General features: G+C 43.9%; 3 protein-coding genes across 3 annotated transcripts; 1 reads left to right on the top strand and 2 right to left on the bottom strand.

The window, feature by feature from the left end:
* Positions 1 to 337: 337 nt before the first annotated feature.
* LOC133890727 (probable LRR receptor-like serine/threonine-protein kinase At2g16250) lies at positions 338 to 5,221 on the top strand. The gene is made up of 4 exons (XM_062331236.1): positions 338 to 2,041; positions 3,028 to 3,156; positions 3,901 to 3,923; positions 4,491 to 5,221. The coding sequence occupies exons 1-4, from the start codon at positions 489 to 491 to the stop codon at positions 5,063 to 5,065; spliced, it is 2,280 nt and encodes a 759-aa protein (XP_062187220.1). The 5' UTR covers positions 338 to 488; the 3' UTR covers positions 5,066 to 5,221.
* A 2,394-nt stretch (positions 5,222 to 7,615) lies between these two features.
* LOC133890586 (uncharacterized) lies at positions 7,616 to 8,432 on the bottom strand. The gene has a single exon (XM_062331029.1). The coding sequence runs from the start codon at positions 8,337 to 8,339 to the stop codon at positions 7,848 to 7,850; it is 492 nt and encodes a 163-aa protein (XP_062187013.1). The 5' UTR covers positions 8,340 to 8,432; the 3' UTR covers positions 7,616 to 7,847.
* Positions 8,433 to 9,217: 785 nt separating this feature from the next.
* LOC133890585 (succinate dehydrogenase [ubiquinone] flavoprotein subunit, mitochondrial-like) lies at positions 9,218 to 14,287 on the bottom strand. Its single transcript, XM_062331028.1, has 16 exons — positions 14,088 to 14,287; positions 13,679 to 13,834; positions 12,908 to 12,995; positions 12,571 to 12,717; positions 12,351 to 12,491; positions 11,835 to 11,920; positions 11,654 to 11,746; positions 11,504 to 11,567; positions 11,213 to 11,356; positions 10,940 to 11,127; positions 10,684 to 10,858; positions 10,429 to 10,599; positions 10,169 to 10,238; positions 9,957 to 10,077; positions 9,831 to 9,868; positions 9,218 to 9,522 (listed from the first exon to the last, which is right to left on the bottom strand). Exons 1-16 carry the CDS (start codon positions 14,160 to 14,162, stop codon positions 9,420 to 9,422), a joined length of 1,860 nt encoding a protein of 619 aa, XP_062187012.1. The 5' UTR covers positions 14,163 to 14,287; the 3' UTR covers positions 9,218 to 9,419.
* Positions 14,288 to 19,627: the final 5,340 nt, after the last annotated feature.

Here is a 19,627-nt window from a genome sequence, read left to right as displayed (position 1 = left end):
AAAACCCCCGACCCCACGTTGTTAAAACCAACCAAACGGCAGCCGCTCTCCCACAGACACGTGGGCCCCATGTGGCAGTCAAACTCCATGAGCTCCTGTCCGATCCCACCCGGGCCGAGCAGCCGCCTCCGGGGCGCCCACGCACCCGCCTAGGTCTCTGACACATGGGTCCCACGTGCCCCACAGCACCGGACTTCCCAACCAGTCAGGCGCGGGCGCATTGACGCGGAGCCGCGGCGACGCCCGTGAGCCGGGCCCACGTGAAAGCGAGCCTGACGGCTGGACGCGGGGCCCACACCCCCTCGACTCCTCTTCTTTTTCTCTCCGCTTGCCGCCCTCCCCGTCGTGCTGTGGTCAACCCTTCTCCTCTCCACGCCCGGGCATTTCCGCGAACACCACTCGCGCGTCTCCGTCCGACCCCATGGCCGCGCCGTAGACGTCGCCCGCGACCTGCTAGACGTTTCGCCGCTGCGTTTTGGGCTGCTGCCATGCCTCTGCGGCGGCTGCTCCTCGTCGTGGTGGTGTTGGCGGCGGCGGCGGCGGCCGTGGCGCAGACACAGCAGCTGGCGTCGCGGACTGACGTGGCGGGGCTGTACAGCCTGCGCGGGTCGCTGGGGCTGCGGGCTCGGGACTGGCCAGCCAAATCCGATCCCTGCGCCGCGTGGGCGGGCGTCGCCTGCCGCGCCGGCCGCGTCGTGGCGGTCACCGTTGCGGGCCTCCGCCGCACCCGCCTCGGCGCGCTCGCGCCGCGGTTCGCGCTCGACGGGCTGCGGAACCTCACCGCTATAGAGCGCTTCAACGCGTCCGGGTTCCCGCTCCCCGGGGAGATGCCCGCGTGGTTCGGCCGCGGCCTCCCGCCGTCGCTCGCCGTCCTCGACCTCCGCTCCGCCACCGTCAGTGGGGCGCTTCCCGCCGATCTTGGCACGGTGGGGAACCTCACGACCTTGCTCCTTTCCGGGAACAACTTCTCGGGCCCCGTCCCGGCGTCACTGCTCTCCATCAAAGGCCTTCGCTTTCTCGACCTCTCCCGCAACAATTTCACCGGCAAGCTACCGAACATCTCTGTCGTCGCCGGTGACGGAGCCGCCTCGTTGTTTAACATTTCCGGGAATTCTCTGTATGGAGTACCCGGTGATGCCATTGGGGCGCTCAGGAGGAGGTTTCAGGTGGTGGACGTGTCAAGCAACTACTTCGATGGAGCTTGGAACGGGTCTGATGGAACAGTGGTTGTCACGATGAATTGCTTCTCTGGTGTGCCGGGTCAGCGCAGCCGTGTGGATTGTGAGGAGTTCTATAGGAAGGACGGCGTGAGGCTTGTTGATGCTCCAGCGCCCTCACCTTCGCCGCAGCCATCACCAGAGAAGAAGCAGAGGATCTCCAAAAATTTACTCATTGCTGTCCTTGCAGCTGCTGCGGCCTTAATTGTTGTGTTTTTCTTTGCATTGGTGTTCTTTTTGTCGAGGAAGAAACGGAGACGAAGAAGACGAGTGGGATCAAATGCCGATGGTTCACGCTCTGTGCGGAGGAGGGATAGCAGTGTAAATCCGGTGATGTCATCATCGCCAGCGGCAGTGTCTCCAAGAGCCAATGCTGGACCTAAGTATGTATCTGCCGTTTTCGGTGAGTTAACCTTTGAGCAGTTGGTCCATGCCACTGGGGGCTTTGGCGACGACAAACTCATCAAGCACGGGCATTCAGGGGATGTTTACCATGGTGTCTTGGAGAATGGCTCCCATGTCATTATCAAGAAGGTTGGTGCAAAGGGTCTCAACAAGCATACGAGTGAATTGGATTTCTATTCGAGGTACTCGCATGAGAGGATTGTTCCGTTGCTTGGGCATTTGGCCAAGGATGATGAGGAATTTTTGGCTTACAAGCATATGCCAAAGGGGGACTTGACCAATGCATTGCACAAGAAACCTGTTGACACTGCAGATGGCTTGCCCTCGTTGGATTGGATAACTAGGCTGAAGATTGCAACTGGTGTGGCTGAGGCCATGTGCTTCCTTCATGACGAGTGTAGCCCGCCATTAGTTCACAGGTATCCAGTTCTATATGGTCCAGGCATCTACTTGCTCCATTTGCTACTGTGCATGATATGCTGTTGGTTGGTACAACCTAGTATTAAAAAATTTGGTCCTGGATGTCCTAATTTTGTTTGGTTTTAACCCTTGGATCATAGTTCAGAAAACCATGGAAGGACCACATGCCTTCCTTTTCAGCAACTTGTATGCAAATTAAGGTGAAAGTTATGTTGAAGGCAACAACAGAGGTAGGAACAATAGTGACAAGAAGTATATAATGTTATGAGATAATTTACAATCTTTAGTTTTATAGTTGCTGGGGGTCTCCTTTCGTGCTTTTATAATGGCACCAATGCATTTCATATTATCAAGGCACTATTGCTGAAGAAAACGAAATTCTATATGCACGAGTCTTTTGTTCATGAATCACTTGCAAGTGTGACCAAAATCTCAGGCCTGGAGACTGAATATGGTTTTTCTCTGTATATTGGCTAGAAGCAACCCAATGTAAATTATACATTTTGGTATGATTGGTCATTTCGATGTAACTTTTTTTGTTGGAAAAAGTACTACTTGTATAGTTGTCTGTATGTCTTTCTGAATTCATTATGCATTCTTCTGGATCTTCATGCGGTTTCTTTCTACTGAAGTCTAGAACAAGCATACCGTTGCATTCAGTCTCTATCATAGCCTTTCATTTGCATTTGATAGTTTACCTTTTGTGTTCTGCACATGTCATCAACCATTCCAGGAAACTTTATGTAATGCACTTTGACATAACTAGGAATCGTCATCTTTTGTTCCTCCTGCCTCTTTTGTTTGATTAATTGTTTCTACCTTATATCACTTTGACTAGGCCATTCCGTTAGTAGGTGAGCTCAAGTTTTCTAAGTTTATAAGTCATGCCTTCAATTTGATGCATAATGTTCAATACCTTGATTTTCTTTGATGTCAATGTTGACATTTGATTTATTATGTTCTGATTTCTTTATCACAATTGTAGAGATATCCAAGCAAGCAGTGTCCTTCTTGATGATAAATTTGAAGTGCGACTTGGGAGTATGAGTGACATCTGTGCTCAGCAAAGTGGGGGAAGCCAGAATGTCTTCTCTCGGATGTTGAGATCATCAAAGTAAGATTGCTACTTATTCATCCTTTTTCTCTTTACAAGCTGCAAACAAGAGAAACCACACTCATTAATGACTGAATTTGATGGTTTTGCAATTTGTTTTGAATGTTGTCGATTGTTATGGCTTAGGCAGAGTTTATCTGAAAACCGAATAAATATACTCCTAAAAAGGAAGTCAAGATAAGCGACACCTGTATTGTTGGATCATGGATGATCCTACATAAAGAATAGAATGGACTACTTAACTTATCGTCATAGTTTGTCTTTGTGAGTTCACTTGGATGTACTCTGATTACGATTTATTTGGATAATAGTTGCCATTGGCCCGTTACCATTACTAGTTGAATAGTTGAATGATAAAGCGGCATGTTTACAGTATGAATTCTGGAGTCATCCGAACATGCAATTTATTGCCAGATGGCACACCAATTAAGAGCACATCTGTAAAAGGATTTGGTGATATTGAATTGCATATCAATTTATATAACTACGATATGCTGATAACAGATAACCTAAGGTATCTTATTTTCTGGCATATGTTGGTTGTTTGGTGGTGGCTGGCAGTTGGTAGTTCACCGTACATAGCTCACGCACCTACTGCCTTCTGAGTCTGATCTTGTTTGTAGTTGAGCAAACTCAACTTTTCTCTGCCCAAAGTAAAATTATTACTTTTATCTCGAAAGCTTCTATGGACTACTAGGCTAAAGTTGTTAACTGATGTTGGTATATGGCACTTTCTTGTGGCAGGTCGCTCGAGAAGCACACGTCAGGTGCGTAAATCTTTCACACGGCTATTTGTTCTCATGCTCGTTCTTTTACTATAACAGTTTTGTTAGATCCCAGGTGATTGATATCTTGCAAATCTCTCCGTCACCTCAAGTTGATCTAGAAATTGAGATTAGGGGTGGGGGATTTAAGGAGGCACGCTGGGGGAGGGAGGGGAAGCAACGGTGGGCCTCGCTGGCACTCGAGGCGGCGGCGCTGGGGACCGTGGGTCGCGGTAGGCGTTAGGGGCGGGAAATAAGAGGGAGGAAAAATGTGACTGAAAGATAAGCATTTTCTCAGTCATGATGTATTCGTTTTTTTTCACTCTAAGAAAGTGACAATTGCTTATTTATCACCATATACTATATGCATATGCTCAGGGCGGTTCGTGTGTCATCTTCAACGGCAATTACCATTTTCTTAGAGTGGTAACTGAGCAATTATCCCTCTCAGTCCTTGACGAGTAGACGGATCCTTGTTATAATCAAAAACAGAATTAACCATTTTTTCGTGTGGAAAAGAAAGTGTCATGTCCTAACATTCCTTTTCTTTTTGGCTTCCTTACATGACAGGTCCACCGGCCACTTGTTCCTACGATGTCCATTGCTTCGGCAAGGTGCTGCTCGAGCTGGTAACAGGCAACATGGGCATCAGCGGACCAAACGCCGCCGCCTCAGAGGAGTCGGAGTGGCTCACGAACACGCTGAACCATATCAACGCCAGCGACAAGGCGACCATCACGAACATCATCGACCCGCTGCTCGTCGTCGACGAGGACCACCTGGAGGAAGTGTGGGCGGTGGCCGTCATCGCCAAAACATGCCTGAATTCAAAGCCCTCGCGGCGTCCCTCGGCGCGCTACGTGCTGCGAGCACTGGAGAGCCCGCTGCGGGTGGTGCGGGCGTCGTCCCGGTCCAACTCGGCGCGGCTCAGGAGCTCGTCGTCGCGCAGCTCGTGGCAGTCTGTGTTCCAGGGGAACCGGGTGCAGAGCCTGAACGCTGTGGCGTCGTCGGGGCAGGTGCTGGACCGGAGGCACTCGGTCAGGTCGTATGGGAGTGGAGAAGAGGCGTCCTTCTCCTTCAAGAGAGCCACGCCGGAGATTGTTCCTGAGCCGGTGGGGCTGGAAGAGGACGACGGTGTTGTGTAGGACACCAATTCTTTTTTGTGCGATTATTTGCTGGCATTCGTGATTCTTTCTCATATCACATCGCAATTGCGTGTATAATTTGTTGTTGTCTGATGTATGATCCGGTGTTCCAACATGAGAATTGTGTATAAAAGGCTATTTTTAAAACTTCCTTTTATTTTTAGTGAAACCACAGGGAAGGAACAGGAGGCGGCATGGCTTCGCGATTCCGCCCGCGCGCTCAGAGCCGAAATAACTATGATACTATTTTATTATATACTTAACAACATACATAAATTTATATGATCGACATGATCATATTACTAATAAAGTTTTTCTTCGTACCGGTGCCACTGCAGCATCTTGGATCAGCATAGCTTTGCCCCTATGAGCGCTGCCAGCCGATCGGTGTGCGGCCACCGCCGGCCAGATTGGCACGCCATCGTCGGCCCCTTGGGTTGGTCCTGCAAGCATTGCCCCCGCCATTCAGGTCTGTCCTCCGTTCTCCCCTTCAACCCCTAGCTCATCTTCCACCCTGTGCTAACGTGAATGGAATCCTAGCTTCGTATATCTGCAAAACCGCCCGTGTAATTTATTTTAAAACGCGGAACTTTTAACTATTGACTCACAGCCGTAAGGAAGAAAATCATGGAAGCTTATCTACTTCCAGATTTCATAAAGGAATTTCGTCAGGCTACAAATGTCTACATGACAATAGGTTATAGCAGTACGTAGCACCTGCAGCACCCTGTAATATCATAGCTATATTTTTTTGGAGGATGTTCTATCATTGTTGGCAAAAATCCAAAAATAAACAACAAACGTCACCGTATTTACTAAAATAGATAATATATCGTCGTATTTGCAAATCTAATACCTGTATTTGGTACTTAAATACCGAAAAATAGATTCCAGTACCTGAGGCACCGAATACCACATTGTTCACCGTATTCGACACCTCAGGTGCCGAAAACTCCCTATATTCGGTATTTAAAGTGCCGAATACGATAAACAATGTCGTATTCGGTACCTCATATGCCGAATACAGGTTAGCCCTGCTCATGTCGCGTCGTGTCACTGCTTTCAGTGTGTCCGGTCGCGTCGTTTCGCTTTTATCGGTTTTTTAACCCACACGATGTTGTCCCTGAACCCATCCGATGTTGTCCCCGTGTTAATTAGTTAGCCCCTGTGCTGTCGTGTTTCGCTATAAGATGAGACGAGCAGTGTGAGCCATAGCGTGAGCAAGGGAGGAGAGGAGAGGAGAGGAGAGGAGAAGGAGCAGCACAACGAGTGGAGAGGAGAAGCAACGTGAGGTAAGAAGTAGCAGCAGCGCGAGGAGAGGATAATTAGCTCAAGACGATAAGGAGCAGTAACGCGAGTTACAATAAGTACTTAAATTATGTATTTAATTAATACTTGTAGCAATAATAGTAATTAGAGTAAGTAGATTATTTAATCTATTCAATTACATTTGTTTAATTATTTGCTTAGCCAGTGCAATAGTAATTAGCGTGAATTTGTATAATAGCAATTAGCGTGAATTTATATAATAATAATTATTTGCTTAGTCAGAGTAAGTATATTGTATAATCGTAATTAGTGTGAATTTTATTAGTTAGTGTAATTAGATTATTTAATTAGTTTAATAACATGATAGTCTAGTGGTGGCACTTTGTGCTAGTAGTGGTGTTGGGTGGTGGTCTAGTGCATGCATGCTCTCCATAGGTGTAACTACTTAGATTATTTAATTAGTATTTTAATTCAATCTATTAAAATAGTGATGCGCACAAGAACTCATATCCTTAGTTAAAGAAAAGAAGCAGCTATGAAGTCAAATAAAGTAATATTTTTAGTGTCTTCTACTCACTATAGGCTAGTCTCTTTCTCTCTTCAGCTCACTAAGCATAAAGAAATCAATAAATAGGTTAATAGTGTATTGTCAAATGTGAGTACTGAAATTTTACTAGGAACTATATACATAGTAGTATTCACCGTAAAAAGAAGATGATCACCCGGGTTGAGAGCGACATGCTGATGCTTCTGACTCTTGGAACACTAAATATGGTGTAAAGAAACTTAGCAAAATTAGCTTTTAAAATAGTTTTGAAGTTAATTTATAATGAGATTGAATATTTGGTCAATATAACTTTCATGTTAGTTTAATTAATATTTTCAATATTAAGCATTAATTATTTCATTTTAATTCAATATTGATGATTTAATTACCATTGTTAATTACTTAAATATTTAGCATTGTTAAGTATAATACTATTTAATTTGTATTGTTAATTTATTTATTATTTATCAAAGAGCGTAATTAGTTATGTATCGTACATATATCTAAGTAGTTATTTTATTAGACGTACATTTATTTAGGAGATATGGTATAACTTTTGAGAATCTGAAATCCTATCGAATGGGCATGTATTCTGGATTATATTGTTGTTAAGGATGTTATGTTTGATCCATGACGAGTTAACAAAGATAAATGGTAAAATTAGGTAGATACTATCGCTAAAGTGTTCATTGTGAAAAATATGAACTTTTACAACTTTTGCGATGGTACCTAGCTCCAAGATAAATTATAGATAATCTCCCATTAATCAAAAGTAAGATCATACATATATACGTGAATACGTGCATACATACATAATGACAAAATGAACTCGCAAACTTTACACAAAAATATGGGAGCAGCCATCACATGGAAAACAACAATGCAAAACAGAACACAATATCTGTGCGTAGAACTGCCGAGAGTGAACAGACAAGCCGATATGCATACGTGCATGACGTGTCTTGCTCAGGCCTTAGGAGGTGGCGCGAGGAAGGGCATTGTTGGCACGCCGGGGATGGAAGGCATCGGAGGCAGCGTCACCTTCGGGATGGCAGGAACCGACGGCATCGGCGGCAGCGTCACCTTGGGCACGGTCGGCACGACGACGGCGGGAACGGGCGGCAGCGCGGCGCTCGGCACGGTGGGCACCACGGGCACCGTTGGCACGGCAGGCATCGGCGGCACGGTCACCGCAGGCATCGGTGGCAGAGTCACCGCGGGGACCGCCGGCATTGGTGGCACGGTGACCGCGGGCACAGCAGGCATCGATGGCACGGTAGGAACCGCCGGCACCGTCGGTTTCGGCAGGGCCGGGATGCCCGGTACGGCAGCCGGCGCCGTGGCCTCGGCGGTGCCGTCGGCAAGCCGGCGAGCCGCATGGCAGCAAGTGCCGCTTCCGAGGACTAGCATGAGGGCCACGACGAGGGCCATTGCGGGGATGCTCGAGGTGGAAGCCATTGGTGAGCTACTGAGCTCGGTTACAAGGCTCGAGAGCTACTAGCTGACAACACTTGCACTTTCGATTGTCTTGCGATGCAGAGACGGAGAGAGATGGCTGGCAATTTATAGCTCAGAATTGGACAATGGTCGTCGGTCATCACCTGACATTGGTTGCTGACCTTCCCAACCATCTCAAGATGGTTGAGAGATGTGGCGATCCAAGCCGATGATTACATTGCAGGGTTCGTCTACGGTTAGCTCACCTTCTTGCCTAAGCTGGACTGTGTAGCAAGGTTCAGCTCACCTTCTTGCCTGAGCTTATTTTTGCATGACGCAAGGTAAGCATCTGATTATTCTATGGCCTCGTCCTTTCTCATCTGAACATCAGCCATCGTTTGGGATGAAGCAGTTGTCCCAGCTAACTGGAATCAGGCGAAGTAGCTCGGTGCCATCGGAAATAGGGATGGGCATGGATCAATCTGTGAGTATCCGTAGTTAAATTGACTAGTTAGTTTATTAAGTTGAACTAGGGTGAATTATCCCAGAAAAATGTATGAGTTGGAAAATATCATCAAAAAGAAAAATACCATCCGTGCACCTTTGGGATGGTACCTAGAAAAGAACTCATTGGAATCCAGGCCGTAAATATGACGGATCAAACAGTACCCATTTTCATAATGTTCCGCACCGCCCAGCTTTATCTGGAATAGATAATTAGTTTGGAAACTAATGTACTGAAAGCCATATTAGTTCTCTATTCCATGAAAACAGTACTAAACTGGAGTACTAGCTCTGTGTTCTTCGATACATATTGTTTTTTCAGGGGATTTTCAGAACATATTGTTGCCAAGGACCAGCCGATCAAAGCAGTCCATCAGACGTGCACGGGGTCAAAATATCAGGCAGAGCATTACCAGCTCATACAAAATTTCATTTACACAAACATCAGTTAGGCATTAGCATGTTTTATTTCGAGCAAATTACACAAAACACAGTTAAAAAAATAAGGACGGAATTCAGGTCACCCTCTCAGCTAGGAATGTCCAGCTCCTGCTTTATTAACACCTTACAAGAAATTCCTGAGGTGTGAGGGCCGAATCAATAAACACGCGCTTTCGGTGGGAATGACTCAACTTCATCGTCCAATGTGTTCATGTGCACTGGCCTGTATGCCAATCGAACCTTCTCGTTCTCCCAGTACCTGTACAAGAAACAACATCAGTAAATCAGGGTAGTGTTAACGAACAGCAGTATAATACAGATAATACATTTATACCACCACATATATAAGTTGCTAAATTTACATTCCAAACTGTCTTAAGACCTACTGATGCATACCATATGTTGCCAGTGGTTCGCAAGTAGGTTTTGCATCCATTTAAATGCAATTTATAATTTGACTTTAAGCAAACATTGCATTCTATGGCGCTTTGAGACAACTGGCATGTCAGAGTGCAACACAAACCAACCGGAGAAAAATCATTTGATACGTGAATATAAGATAATTACCCCAGTGAGTGCTTCATCCAATGCTCATCATCTCTTGTCTGTAAGCAAGGAGGAAAAAACGATGGCTGTTATAACCTAGAAGCATGTGGTAACCAGGAGAAAAAGGAAAAGAAAAAAGCAGCAAACCGTGAAATCTTCACGAGCATGAGCTCCTCTACTTTCCTTCCGAGCCTCTGCTGAATACATAGTTATGCATGCATTTATTAACAGATTCTCCAGCTCTACGGTCTCTATCAAGTCTGAATTCCTGTGGAAATAAATTACAGATGATGAAAAATGGTTAATAAATGCAAGAGTACAAGCCACAAAAGTTGATGCTTTCTTAAGAGGAAGAATACCATATGAGACTCCGATCACTGAGCTTCACATCATGAAAACTTTTCCATGATTTGCTAATCAGCTGACAACCTAATAAATATAAGGCCAGTAAGAAACTGAGAATACATCGACAAGCAATTTTCACGATAGTGACTCCCAGTAGTGGCTATCTTCACTGTTTCTGCCATGATGGTAATTATGGATACAGGTGACAGAACCCAGCAGTATTTCTGTAGCACAGCAAGTTGCAGAAGAATTCTAGAAAGGATATGACCAATACCTTCTTCAAGTGTTTCTTGTGTACGGAACACAGCAGCATTATTTTGCATAACACGTTGCATGTTGAGACGGATCTTGGAAGTTGGCAATGACCCATTTGCATTTCTCAGCTTGTCCAACCAAGCTATGGTCTGTTCTCCAGCACCTTTTTCAAGAGGTTTCTGCTTCTCACCTACAACATAGTGAAACACAGACATTAGGTGCATCAGGAACAAAAAAGGCATGAGTTACCTAGTAATATAAGAAAGGAACTTGCCTGGTTTAGAAATCTCAGCCACCCTGTTTGCACAAGCTCTGCCAAAAACAACTATGTCAAGAAGTGAATTTGCACCAAGTCGATTTGCACCATGGACAGATGCACAGGCTGCTTCTCCAGCCGCCATTAGGCCAGGAACAACAGCATCTGGATTATCACCCTTGATATGCAGCACCTAATATGCAGAACAATAGAAATTCTGTTAAAATATTAGCGAGTACAATCTAATCATGCTTACTGCATACTCAATACAAACCTCCCCATGATAATTTGTTGGGATACCGCCCATATTGTAGTGTACAGTAGGCAAAACTGGAATGGGCTCCTTGGTGACGTCAACACCAGCAAAAATAGCGGCAGTTTCAGAAATACCAGGAAGCCTTTCCTTAAGAACTTCAGGAGGCAGATGGTTCAGATGCAAATAAATGTGGTCCTTCAATGGCCCTGAAGTAACCGAACCAAAAGATAAGTTCCACACGAAAAAAAATGGTTCTGGCACCCAACACAAAACGAGTATTGTTGAACATACCAACACCACGGCCCTCTCTAATTTCCATTGTCATAGATCTTGAAACAACATCACGAGAAGCAAGATCTTTTGCAGTAGGGGCATATCGTTCCATGAAACGCTCGCCTTCACTGTTTCTAAGGATACCACCTTCACCACGGGAACCTGATGGGAAAATGAGAACAAAACACAGAAATTGTCAGGAAAAGAAAAGTTATCACCAGCTTCAGAAATACAGCAATTGACTACTTGTTTATAAACAAATGATTTCCCTAAGGTAAGCAGAGGAAGATAGTGTTCAATATATACAACCTTCAGTGATCAGACATCCAGCACCATAAATGCCTGTAGGATGGAACTGCACAAACTCAAGATCCTGTGGTTGCATATATCAGGAAAGCATAATCAGGACAGGAACATGGATGAGTAACTAATAAAGCAGCACCAGATAAGAAGACTGACTTGAAGAGGTAAACCAGCACGTGCGACCATAGCATTGCCATCTCCAGTACAAGTGTGTGCTGAGGTTGCTGAGAAATAGGCTCTGCCGTAACCCTGTGTCCATAAACCAAAAGCAAACTCATCACTATAGTCGATGTAAACCAAAAAAAAAGTTGTACTTCAAATTTGTCAGATTTCTTACTCCTGTGGCTAGAATTGTATTAGTAGCACGGAAACGATGAAGGGTGCCATCCTCCATGTTTAAGGCAATGATTCCCTGACAGTTGCCTGGAATATCATTGCAAGTTAATTAACAGATCTGTAATTATGGACTGCTTAAGATTCACATGTCACCCAATACAAAAAGTAGCAAGAAAATACAGGCATGTGAATTACATTATCAACAGAAGTGCAATTACAGAGGAACAAGGTAATTCTAACTACTTGCTTCCAACCACCACGAAAGAACATTATAATAAGCAAGACTAGGTTCATGAAACATCATAGTGATTAAAAGAGATCAGACTAATAATATGGGGTTAAGACATATAAGTGCTACAATCCTGTTAGCCCAACAAAGAGCACCCAAGCTTGGATAAAGGGAATACAAAAACTCATAGCAACTTAACTGATTTACCCTTTAAGTCTTATAGTGTAAAAGTACAAGGTACAAAGAAAGTTGACAATGTAAAAGAAAAAAGAAGACAAGTTATCTTACCTTTACTGTCCATGAGAAGGTCTAATGCAAAATATTCCACAAAAAACTGAGTATTATGCTTCATTGCTTGACCATATAGTGTGTGTAGCATAGCATGCCCTGTCCTGTCAGCAGCACAGGCACATCGGTAGGCCTGTCCACCTGACAACAGTACATAGTTAGAGAGAGCAGAATAAGATAAGTGGAGGGTGCTTTTCAAAATAAGTTACTAAGTTATGACCTTTCCCAAAATCTAAGCTTTGTCCCCCAAAGGCACGTTGGTATATCTTTCCATCTTCAGTTCGTGAAAATGGTAATCCATAGTTCTCAAGCTCTATAACAGCTTTTGGTGCTTCTCTGCACATATATTGAACAGAATCCTGATCACCTGGAAATGGATGAGAATGGAAAATTAAAAAGAACGTCAAAACACAGGACACTTAGATAGTTACTTGAAAATGTCATACCATGTTAACTCTTAGGAAAAAAAAAAACTCTTATAAGCTAAAGCTGTAGGTGCTTTCCACTAAAACATCAAAAAACACGCGGGAAAAAAAACTCATGATAAAGTAGCTTACTGAGCCAATCACTTCCCTTAACAGTGTCATACATATGCCACCTCCAATCATCTTCGCTCATGTTTCCAAGAGCAGCATTTATGCCTCCCTGCATATATTCTTGCAAATTAGTGCACAAATGAAGTAATAGAGCAAAATATATCATGCCTAAATGTTGAGAAACTTACATGCCATCTTGGACTTAGAAAAATAAAACTCATGTTAACTAGGGTTATACAACGTATGGGAGTGGGACGAAGAAAAATCTTAACTACAAAAAAGAGCCACGACAATACAAGATACTCAATGGCAAACTAATACAGGTATTAGTCACACTTGGACAGTATATTCTATATTGACAACAATTTTGATTATCCTATACAAGTTTTATGCTTCATATATTTTGCCCCTAACTGACTGTCAATTATAAAACCCCAACATCACAATTCCTCCTTCAGGAAGCCACCTGAGAGCAGATGCCCAATGCTTCCTTGCAACAAAATGAAAATGGATGCAAACTAGTACTCAAGCTAGCAGTTTGGCAACAGTTGACCACATTTCACTTGCTTAAGCATTCAATTAGAACAGTACTAGACAGAAATCATGCCACTGAACAAATGAGAAGCTCAATCAAACAGTAACTGCATCAGTTTCATTCCAAATTAAACAAAAAGCCATGTACACGGATAACACCTGCCATCTCATTGCCCGCAACTCTGATTTGTTCGACAACGAATTTCATTTTCACTGGACTACCATCCTGAGTAGCTTATGCAGCAAGCGTAGCGTTACCTGTGCCGCGACGGTGTGCGAGCGCGTGGGGAAGAGCTTGGTGATGCATGCTGTGTTGAACCCGTGCTCGGAGAGCCCGATCGCCGCCCGGAGCCCCGCGCCGCCGGCCCCCACCACCACCGCGTCGTACGTGTGGTCCACCACCGTATAGGACGACTGCAAACGCGCACATCCCATACACAAATGAAATCAATCACCCCATTCTCGGAACTAAACCATCCCATCAAAGTTTCACACTACAAACAAATTACTCGGAAAAAAAAGGTAATTTTCCCATCCCAAAATCCATCTAAACCACGGCAAACCGCCGATTCCACGATCACTACTCGGAAAACGATCGAAAAAATCAAAAAAAAAAGGAACTGGATCAACCAAACGGAGCGGAGACGAGGCGGCGGATCGGGAGTACCGGGGCCGTGGAGAGGAGCCTGGTGGCGGAGGCCTTGGCCCTAGAGAGGCCGCGCGAGACGCAGCTGCGCCACATCGCGAGTAGATCTCAGGGCAGGGGCGCAAGTGTGAGGGGGGGGGGGGGGTTCGGGCAGCTTGGCCGCGTGCGGAGGGGGGAGGAGTGGAGAGCGGCGGTGGAGAAGACGACGGAGGGGAGGCTGGTATGGCGAACGTCTTTTATTCTAGGGAAGTACGGCTTTTGATGGGACCATTTTACCCCTGAGGTTTAGCTTAGACACATAAAATTTTAGGGCTACCACCTTACCGAATCAATTCGGATTAGCAAAACAGAGATAACGACTTTAAGGTGTTTTTTTTTCTTATTTATGAAATAGCTTAGACACCTAAAATTTTAGGGCTACCAGTTTACTGAGATGAATTCAGACTATCAAAACAGAGGCAACGACTTTAAGATTTTTTTTGCTTATTTATGAAATAGGTAGATTGTTCCATTGAATTTTATGAAATAACTAGATAGTTTTTGGATCGGTCAGCTTTCCTTCTCGGTCGAGCTCTTAATTTTAAATTTGTAATTCAAACCGTTTATTTTCTTAACTCAAAATATGTGCAATTTTCTCTGTATTCTTAAAAGGAAGAAAAATAAAACAGAAAGCTAGAGCTAATCAGTCATGCTAAAGTATATCCAAGCCAACCAGGTACAATTGCATAACAGATCAGATCGTAAGACACTTTGTGATCTAACATCTGTAAGAAAGAATAGAGGTTATTCTCTGGAAAAATCAAGGAGTTGAAGTTCAGGATTTACATCCTTTACCTCAGTTACCAAAAAGTGGAATGGAAAATCAAATTAAGAAACTTTTTGGTGCAAATCATGGGCCAATAGCAGTGCAAACATTGACCAGGAAGAAGGGTAAATGCGTAATGCGATTAAGTGACTGGGTTGCTTGTCGTGGAGGTACACTTTGCACTTCAAGTGGAGAGCGCCATGGCCACGAATATGGCTTCAGGAAGTGATACGCGGCACAATCATCTTCCAAGCAAAGCCAAAACATGTGTATGGCAACTACCAACGGTTATCAGCTACAACACGGCGTTCACCTTTTTTCCCCCCTTCTTTCCATGCGCAGATCATGATAGTTCTTACTCGATTTGATGCCTTGGATGAGACGCGTATTGTGTTACGGGTAGGCTGCAAAAGCATATATCAATATTCTCTACGAGGTAACCTTGTGAGTAGCATATGATGAATTGTTACCATAAGACGTGTAGAGCGGTGGAAGAATAATTAGAGCGTTGCACGTATTAGTGTAGAGGAAGTAGTCGACCTCATCATGAACCAAATGTCTTCTCTTCACGCGATCATGTGTTCGCTTGGAAGTAAATTATCGTCTCAATAGCAACCTTGTGTTCTTATCATCGATTAGCACCGCAATAACATCAATATCGCCTCCACGATATCCACATGTCTTAGGAATGGAACATAGTGCGTCGATGTGCTAACATCGCACGTCCTGCTAGGGTTTCGTGAGGAGGTCGAGTGGAGGTAGCGGCTAGAGTTTCGTGGTGGTGGTATTGACATGCCCATAGTCCCATGCCTCAATTTATACAGAGCTTTCTAAAATGCTGTAATGTTGGAGGTAGGGATGGCAACAGGTCAGGTTTGGGACGGGTTAAGCCAAAACCCATCCACCCTGAAACTCGAAAATCAAAAACCGACCCACACCCGAAATACTAGTCAGGTTCAAAAGTGTCCCCACGTCCGAACCCGACGGGGACCCAAAACCCGGTGAGGACCCACAAGGTCTTACCAGCCTTGCACAAGAGGCATGTCATGTGCAATATGTTGGAACGGAGGGCGTAGCCCCTCAGTGGTGGCGGAGAGAACCTCAACGAAGACGCCTGGGTGTGAAGCGGTGGGGAGGCTGAGGCGGCGATGCCCGAGCGTGGAGGGGCGGGGAGTCCAAGGTGGTGATGCCCAGGCGTCGAGGGGCGAGCGACCGGGAGTGACACCGGGCACGAAAGGGGCGGCACCAACGCAAAGAGGGCTAACGACGCAGGCGTGGAGAGGCCGGGCGCACTATGGTGGCATGTTTCCCTATCGCGGTGTCACCCAATGGTGTTAGGCTATGTTGGGTGCTGGGCTGTGCTGCGCGGGGTGCTGCGTGCTGAGTTGGGTGAGGTGTTATGTGCTCGGTTGGGCTAAGGATTTAGTTTCGAGTGCCCATGGGTCACCCACGGAGAAAGATCAAATTCACGCCCGCACCCACTCTAGGTTGGGTACCTGACTCGTCAAACTCGTGGGTGGGATTTAAAACCCGAACCCTTACTCATCGGGTGCAAAACTTGCAGAGATACGAATCCATGGATCTAACTGCCATCTCTAGTTGGAGGCCTATTAGGAATCTAGCTAATCCCTCAAAGATCATTATCTGTATAGCCCATGTACGTATCTAGTACAAATTATTGTTGCAACCCGTTAAGTGTATGAACTATTAGATTCGTGTGTAAATACCTATGACCCAGAAACCCTTTTCGAACCACTAGTCAATAGTGGTGCCTGGAAGGACATATTGAATCACCAACACAAATAAAAATCATAACAGCTGAAAGCTTGACTATTCACTCAATTTTGTAGTGGATTATTCAATTCATGATTAACTCTTTAATCATAATGACACTACCATGCACATTCTAACCCAACCACATCAAGTGGGCTAGAGATATCTTTACCGTTATCTAGCAGAGCCAAATTTCATCTTGATCACTCACACCCTATGATATATTTCATAGCATACGCGAAAACTACCTTTATAACTATCCAGTTACAGAGTAGTATTTAATAGTCTCTAAATATTGTTACATATTCTGGGTATTAATGATGATTTCAGGTATAAGAATACTGTTGATATGTACACAATCCAAGACTACAACCGATGACACATCACATAACAATACAACGGTATCTTGAGGTGGGTCAATTCAACACCATATTTCTGACACGTGTTCATATTATTGATTTGATATCTCCATATCTATGATCTGTAACATATGATCATCAACCAATATATGTGTCGGTCAATTATTCATCACTACGATATGAGCTAAGAATCATTTAGAATAACATCATAATGTAAACAAAGAGATTCACAAACAAGTCTCATACTTGCTTATCAATTTAAATAATAATTATTCATAAGATAGAATAACATATTATTTGAAAAGTATATAAACATAAATATGATACAATTATATCTATGTTTGCCTCTAAAGCATATCACTAACAGCACGGCTTGGTGGAGCATGTGCCTTCGATCAACCAATTTGCTTCGTCAGCCTATTCATTATTGCTGGCATGATGAAATCATCCAAGTAAACGACTACAACTGATCTGGTGGTTGCAGATTCTGTGCTGCATTTAGTCTTGCATTGGCCACACTGTTGATATATGGTTCAATCCACACTTCATATACATACAGCTGCCCCAGTCGACAATTACTTCACCTTGAGCTTCAGCTTACACTCGAAGACAATGTCGATCAAGGGAAACAATACATTCATGAGATATTGAGATTGGGTAGATGGAGAGTGCAGGAGAGGTGTTTGTGGATTGTTATTATGGCATCAAGTAAGCCTAGGAGTAGGAGGCACCGGGAACGTGATGTATGCTCATGTAGTTGTTAAGATATCAACTCCAACATCCAAGGGCTGCTATCTTCTCTTTTCACGAGATGGGCTAGCAGAGGAGCTCATCGGTGTCACCGAGGTTGGTAGCCTAGGAGCGAGAACACGGAGCACACATACGCACACGATCAGTCCTGCTCCCACTGTGCGCGCACGGGTTGAATTTGAGCGGGCAACGCTGCACGCTGGGAGGGTTACCAACTGAGCTATGCTCAGTCTATAGAGGCTGCTATTTATGGACTAGAATCCTAATTATGAATATATTGAGCAATAGCTATGTTTTTCGTATTATTTGAAGTTAGAAATGTGTGTGGTTGTGGACGCTACCTTGCATTATGCATGGTTTCGAGCATGTAAATGTGCTCTACTTGGTAGTAACATGATGAAAACATGTGTTTCAGAAAACAAAATGACAATGTAACGAAGCAATCACATGAAGAACAAACCAAAAAAGACTGAGTTTTCTTTTGGCAATTCACGTGGACAGACTTGCCAGGCGCTAGTGTACCACTGCCATCACCATTATTAGTTGGCAGTTACAAGATCTCTACCGTTGAAATTGGGACGACAAATACTCATTGAGCTCGGCTTACAAGGCGCAGTTACTAGTGTATATACATGTAGTTCTAACCATGGTATATACGTATATACATGGTGACATGAACAATATAACAGATGAGCTATATATGCTTCAACTTGACACAATTCCTATGTATGCATACCAAGCAAATATTGTTTATTCATGGATCTTATGGTACACGTGCATATATGCAACGTCAGTTTTATTGTTCTTTACGTGTTGTAGATGCCTCCACCGTCAGTTTTCCAGCTACAAGATGAGAGGTCATGTTTAACACAAAATCCGCTCTCATAATTTTTTTGACATGGTAATTGCTCAAATACTAACCCATTGATTTTTCCCAAGACCTACACCCTTATTTCCATTATTAGATTAAAATTAATCTGTTGCACCATAATTAATTACAGAAGAAGCACATACTTATATTTCTCTGACAAATCACCAGACCATTTTACTCCTACATAGAAGTTGTGAAACCTATATCACATTCAGTACCCAACGAGTGATCGATCAATGTTGTTAGGGTTGTGCATTTCAGTTCCTCCCTTTGTATTACATCCCCCAATCAGCTATCTGCGGATATCGATATATACCTACCACACGCGCGCATGTTCATCATGCATGGTATCATATGAAAGTTAAACAACGACGAGGCTTATGGTGTACTGGGTTAGTGCGGTTGTCTTTTCTTTTTCTTTTGGCATTTTATCAGATCATATTATAGTAAAAAATATACTCCATCTGATTACAAATGTAGGTCGTTTTAGCCTCCTTAACTATTCTCTAAATATAAGTCATTCTCAAACTTTTATGTACTTTTTTCCTCTTTTGTTTCCTTCTTGCCCTTGTTTAATAAATACTATCACACCCACAAATGAATGAGTTATCTTTTTCAATGTAGAATAAATAAGGAGCAATAAGGTCATTTGATCTACTTTCTTAATCCTTATGCATAAGTCTAAAACGAACTACATTTACAATCAAAGTGAGTACTTCATTTGCGACCATCACTATGTATATACATATTTCTTTCTTGGATAAAAAAGGTAGGAATCAGTTAACAGGTCGCAACATGAGGTGAAAACCGAGAGTTTGGTGCAAGGTTGTTCGCCCAGTCTGTATGGGTTCAATCCTTAGGGTCGCAACCTAGGCATTTCATTTTCACGTAAGGGTCTCCCAACTGTAGTTTCCTAAAAAACATATCACAACAGGAGAGCCTAGCCTACTGGAGACAGTAAAGAATAAATAAGGGAGAGGAACCGTGCCATGCACCTAGCTAT

Source organism: Phragmites australis, chromosome 14 (assembly GCF_958298935.1).
Source record: "Phragmites australis chromosome 14, lpPhrAust1.1, whole genome shotgun sequence".
NCBI lineage: Eukaryota > Viridiplantae > Streptophyta > Magnoliopsida > Poales > Poaceae > Phragmites > Phragmites australis.
Note: the sequence above shows the minus strand (reverse complement) of the source record. Positions and strands in the feature narration are given on the sequence as shown.

Coding starts and splice junctions, on each gene's coding strand:
- LOC133890727 (XM_062331236.1), top strand. CDS start 489: ATGCCTCTGCGGCGGCTGCTCCTCGTCGTGGTGGTGTTGGCGGCGGCG. Junction 3,157..3,900: donor CGGATGTTGAGATCATCAAA/GTAAGATTGCTA, acceptor TTCTTGTGGCAG/GTCGCTCGAGAAGCACACGT. Junction 3,924..4,490: donor GCTCGAGAAGCACACGTCAG/GTGCGTAAATCT, acceptor CTTACATGACAG/GTCCACCGGCCACTTGTTCC.
- LOC133890585 (XM_062331028.1), bottom strand. CDS start 14,162: ATGTGGCGCAGCTGCGTCTCGCGCGGCCTCTCTAGGGCCAAGGCCTCC. Junction 12,492..12,570: donor AAGCTTAGATTTTGGGAAAG/GTCATAACTTAG, acceptor TACTGTTGTCAG/GTGGACAGGCCTACCGATGT. Junction 11,921..12,350: donor CCTTCTCATGGACAGTAAAG/GTAAGATAACTT, acceptor ATGATATTCCAG/GCAACTGTCAGGGAATCATT.
- LOC133890586 (XM_062331029.1), bottom strand. CDS start 8,339: ATGGCTTCCACCTCGAGCATCCCCGCAATGGCCCTCGTCGTGGCCCTC.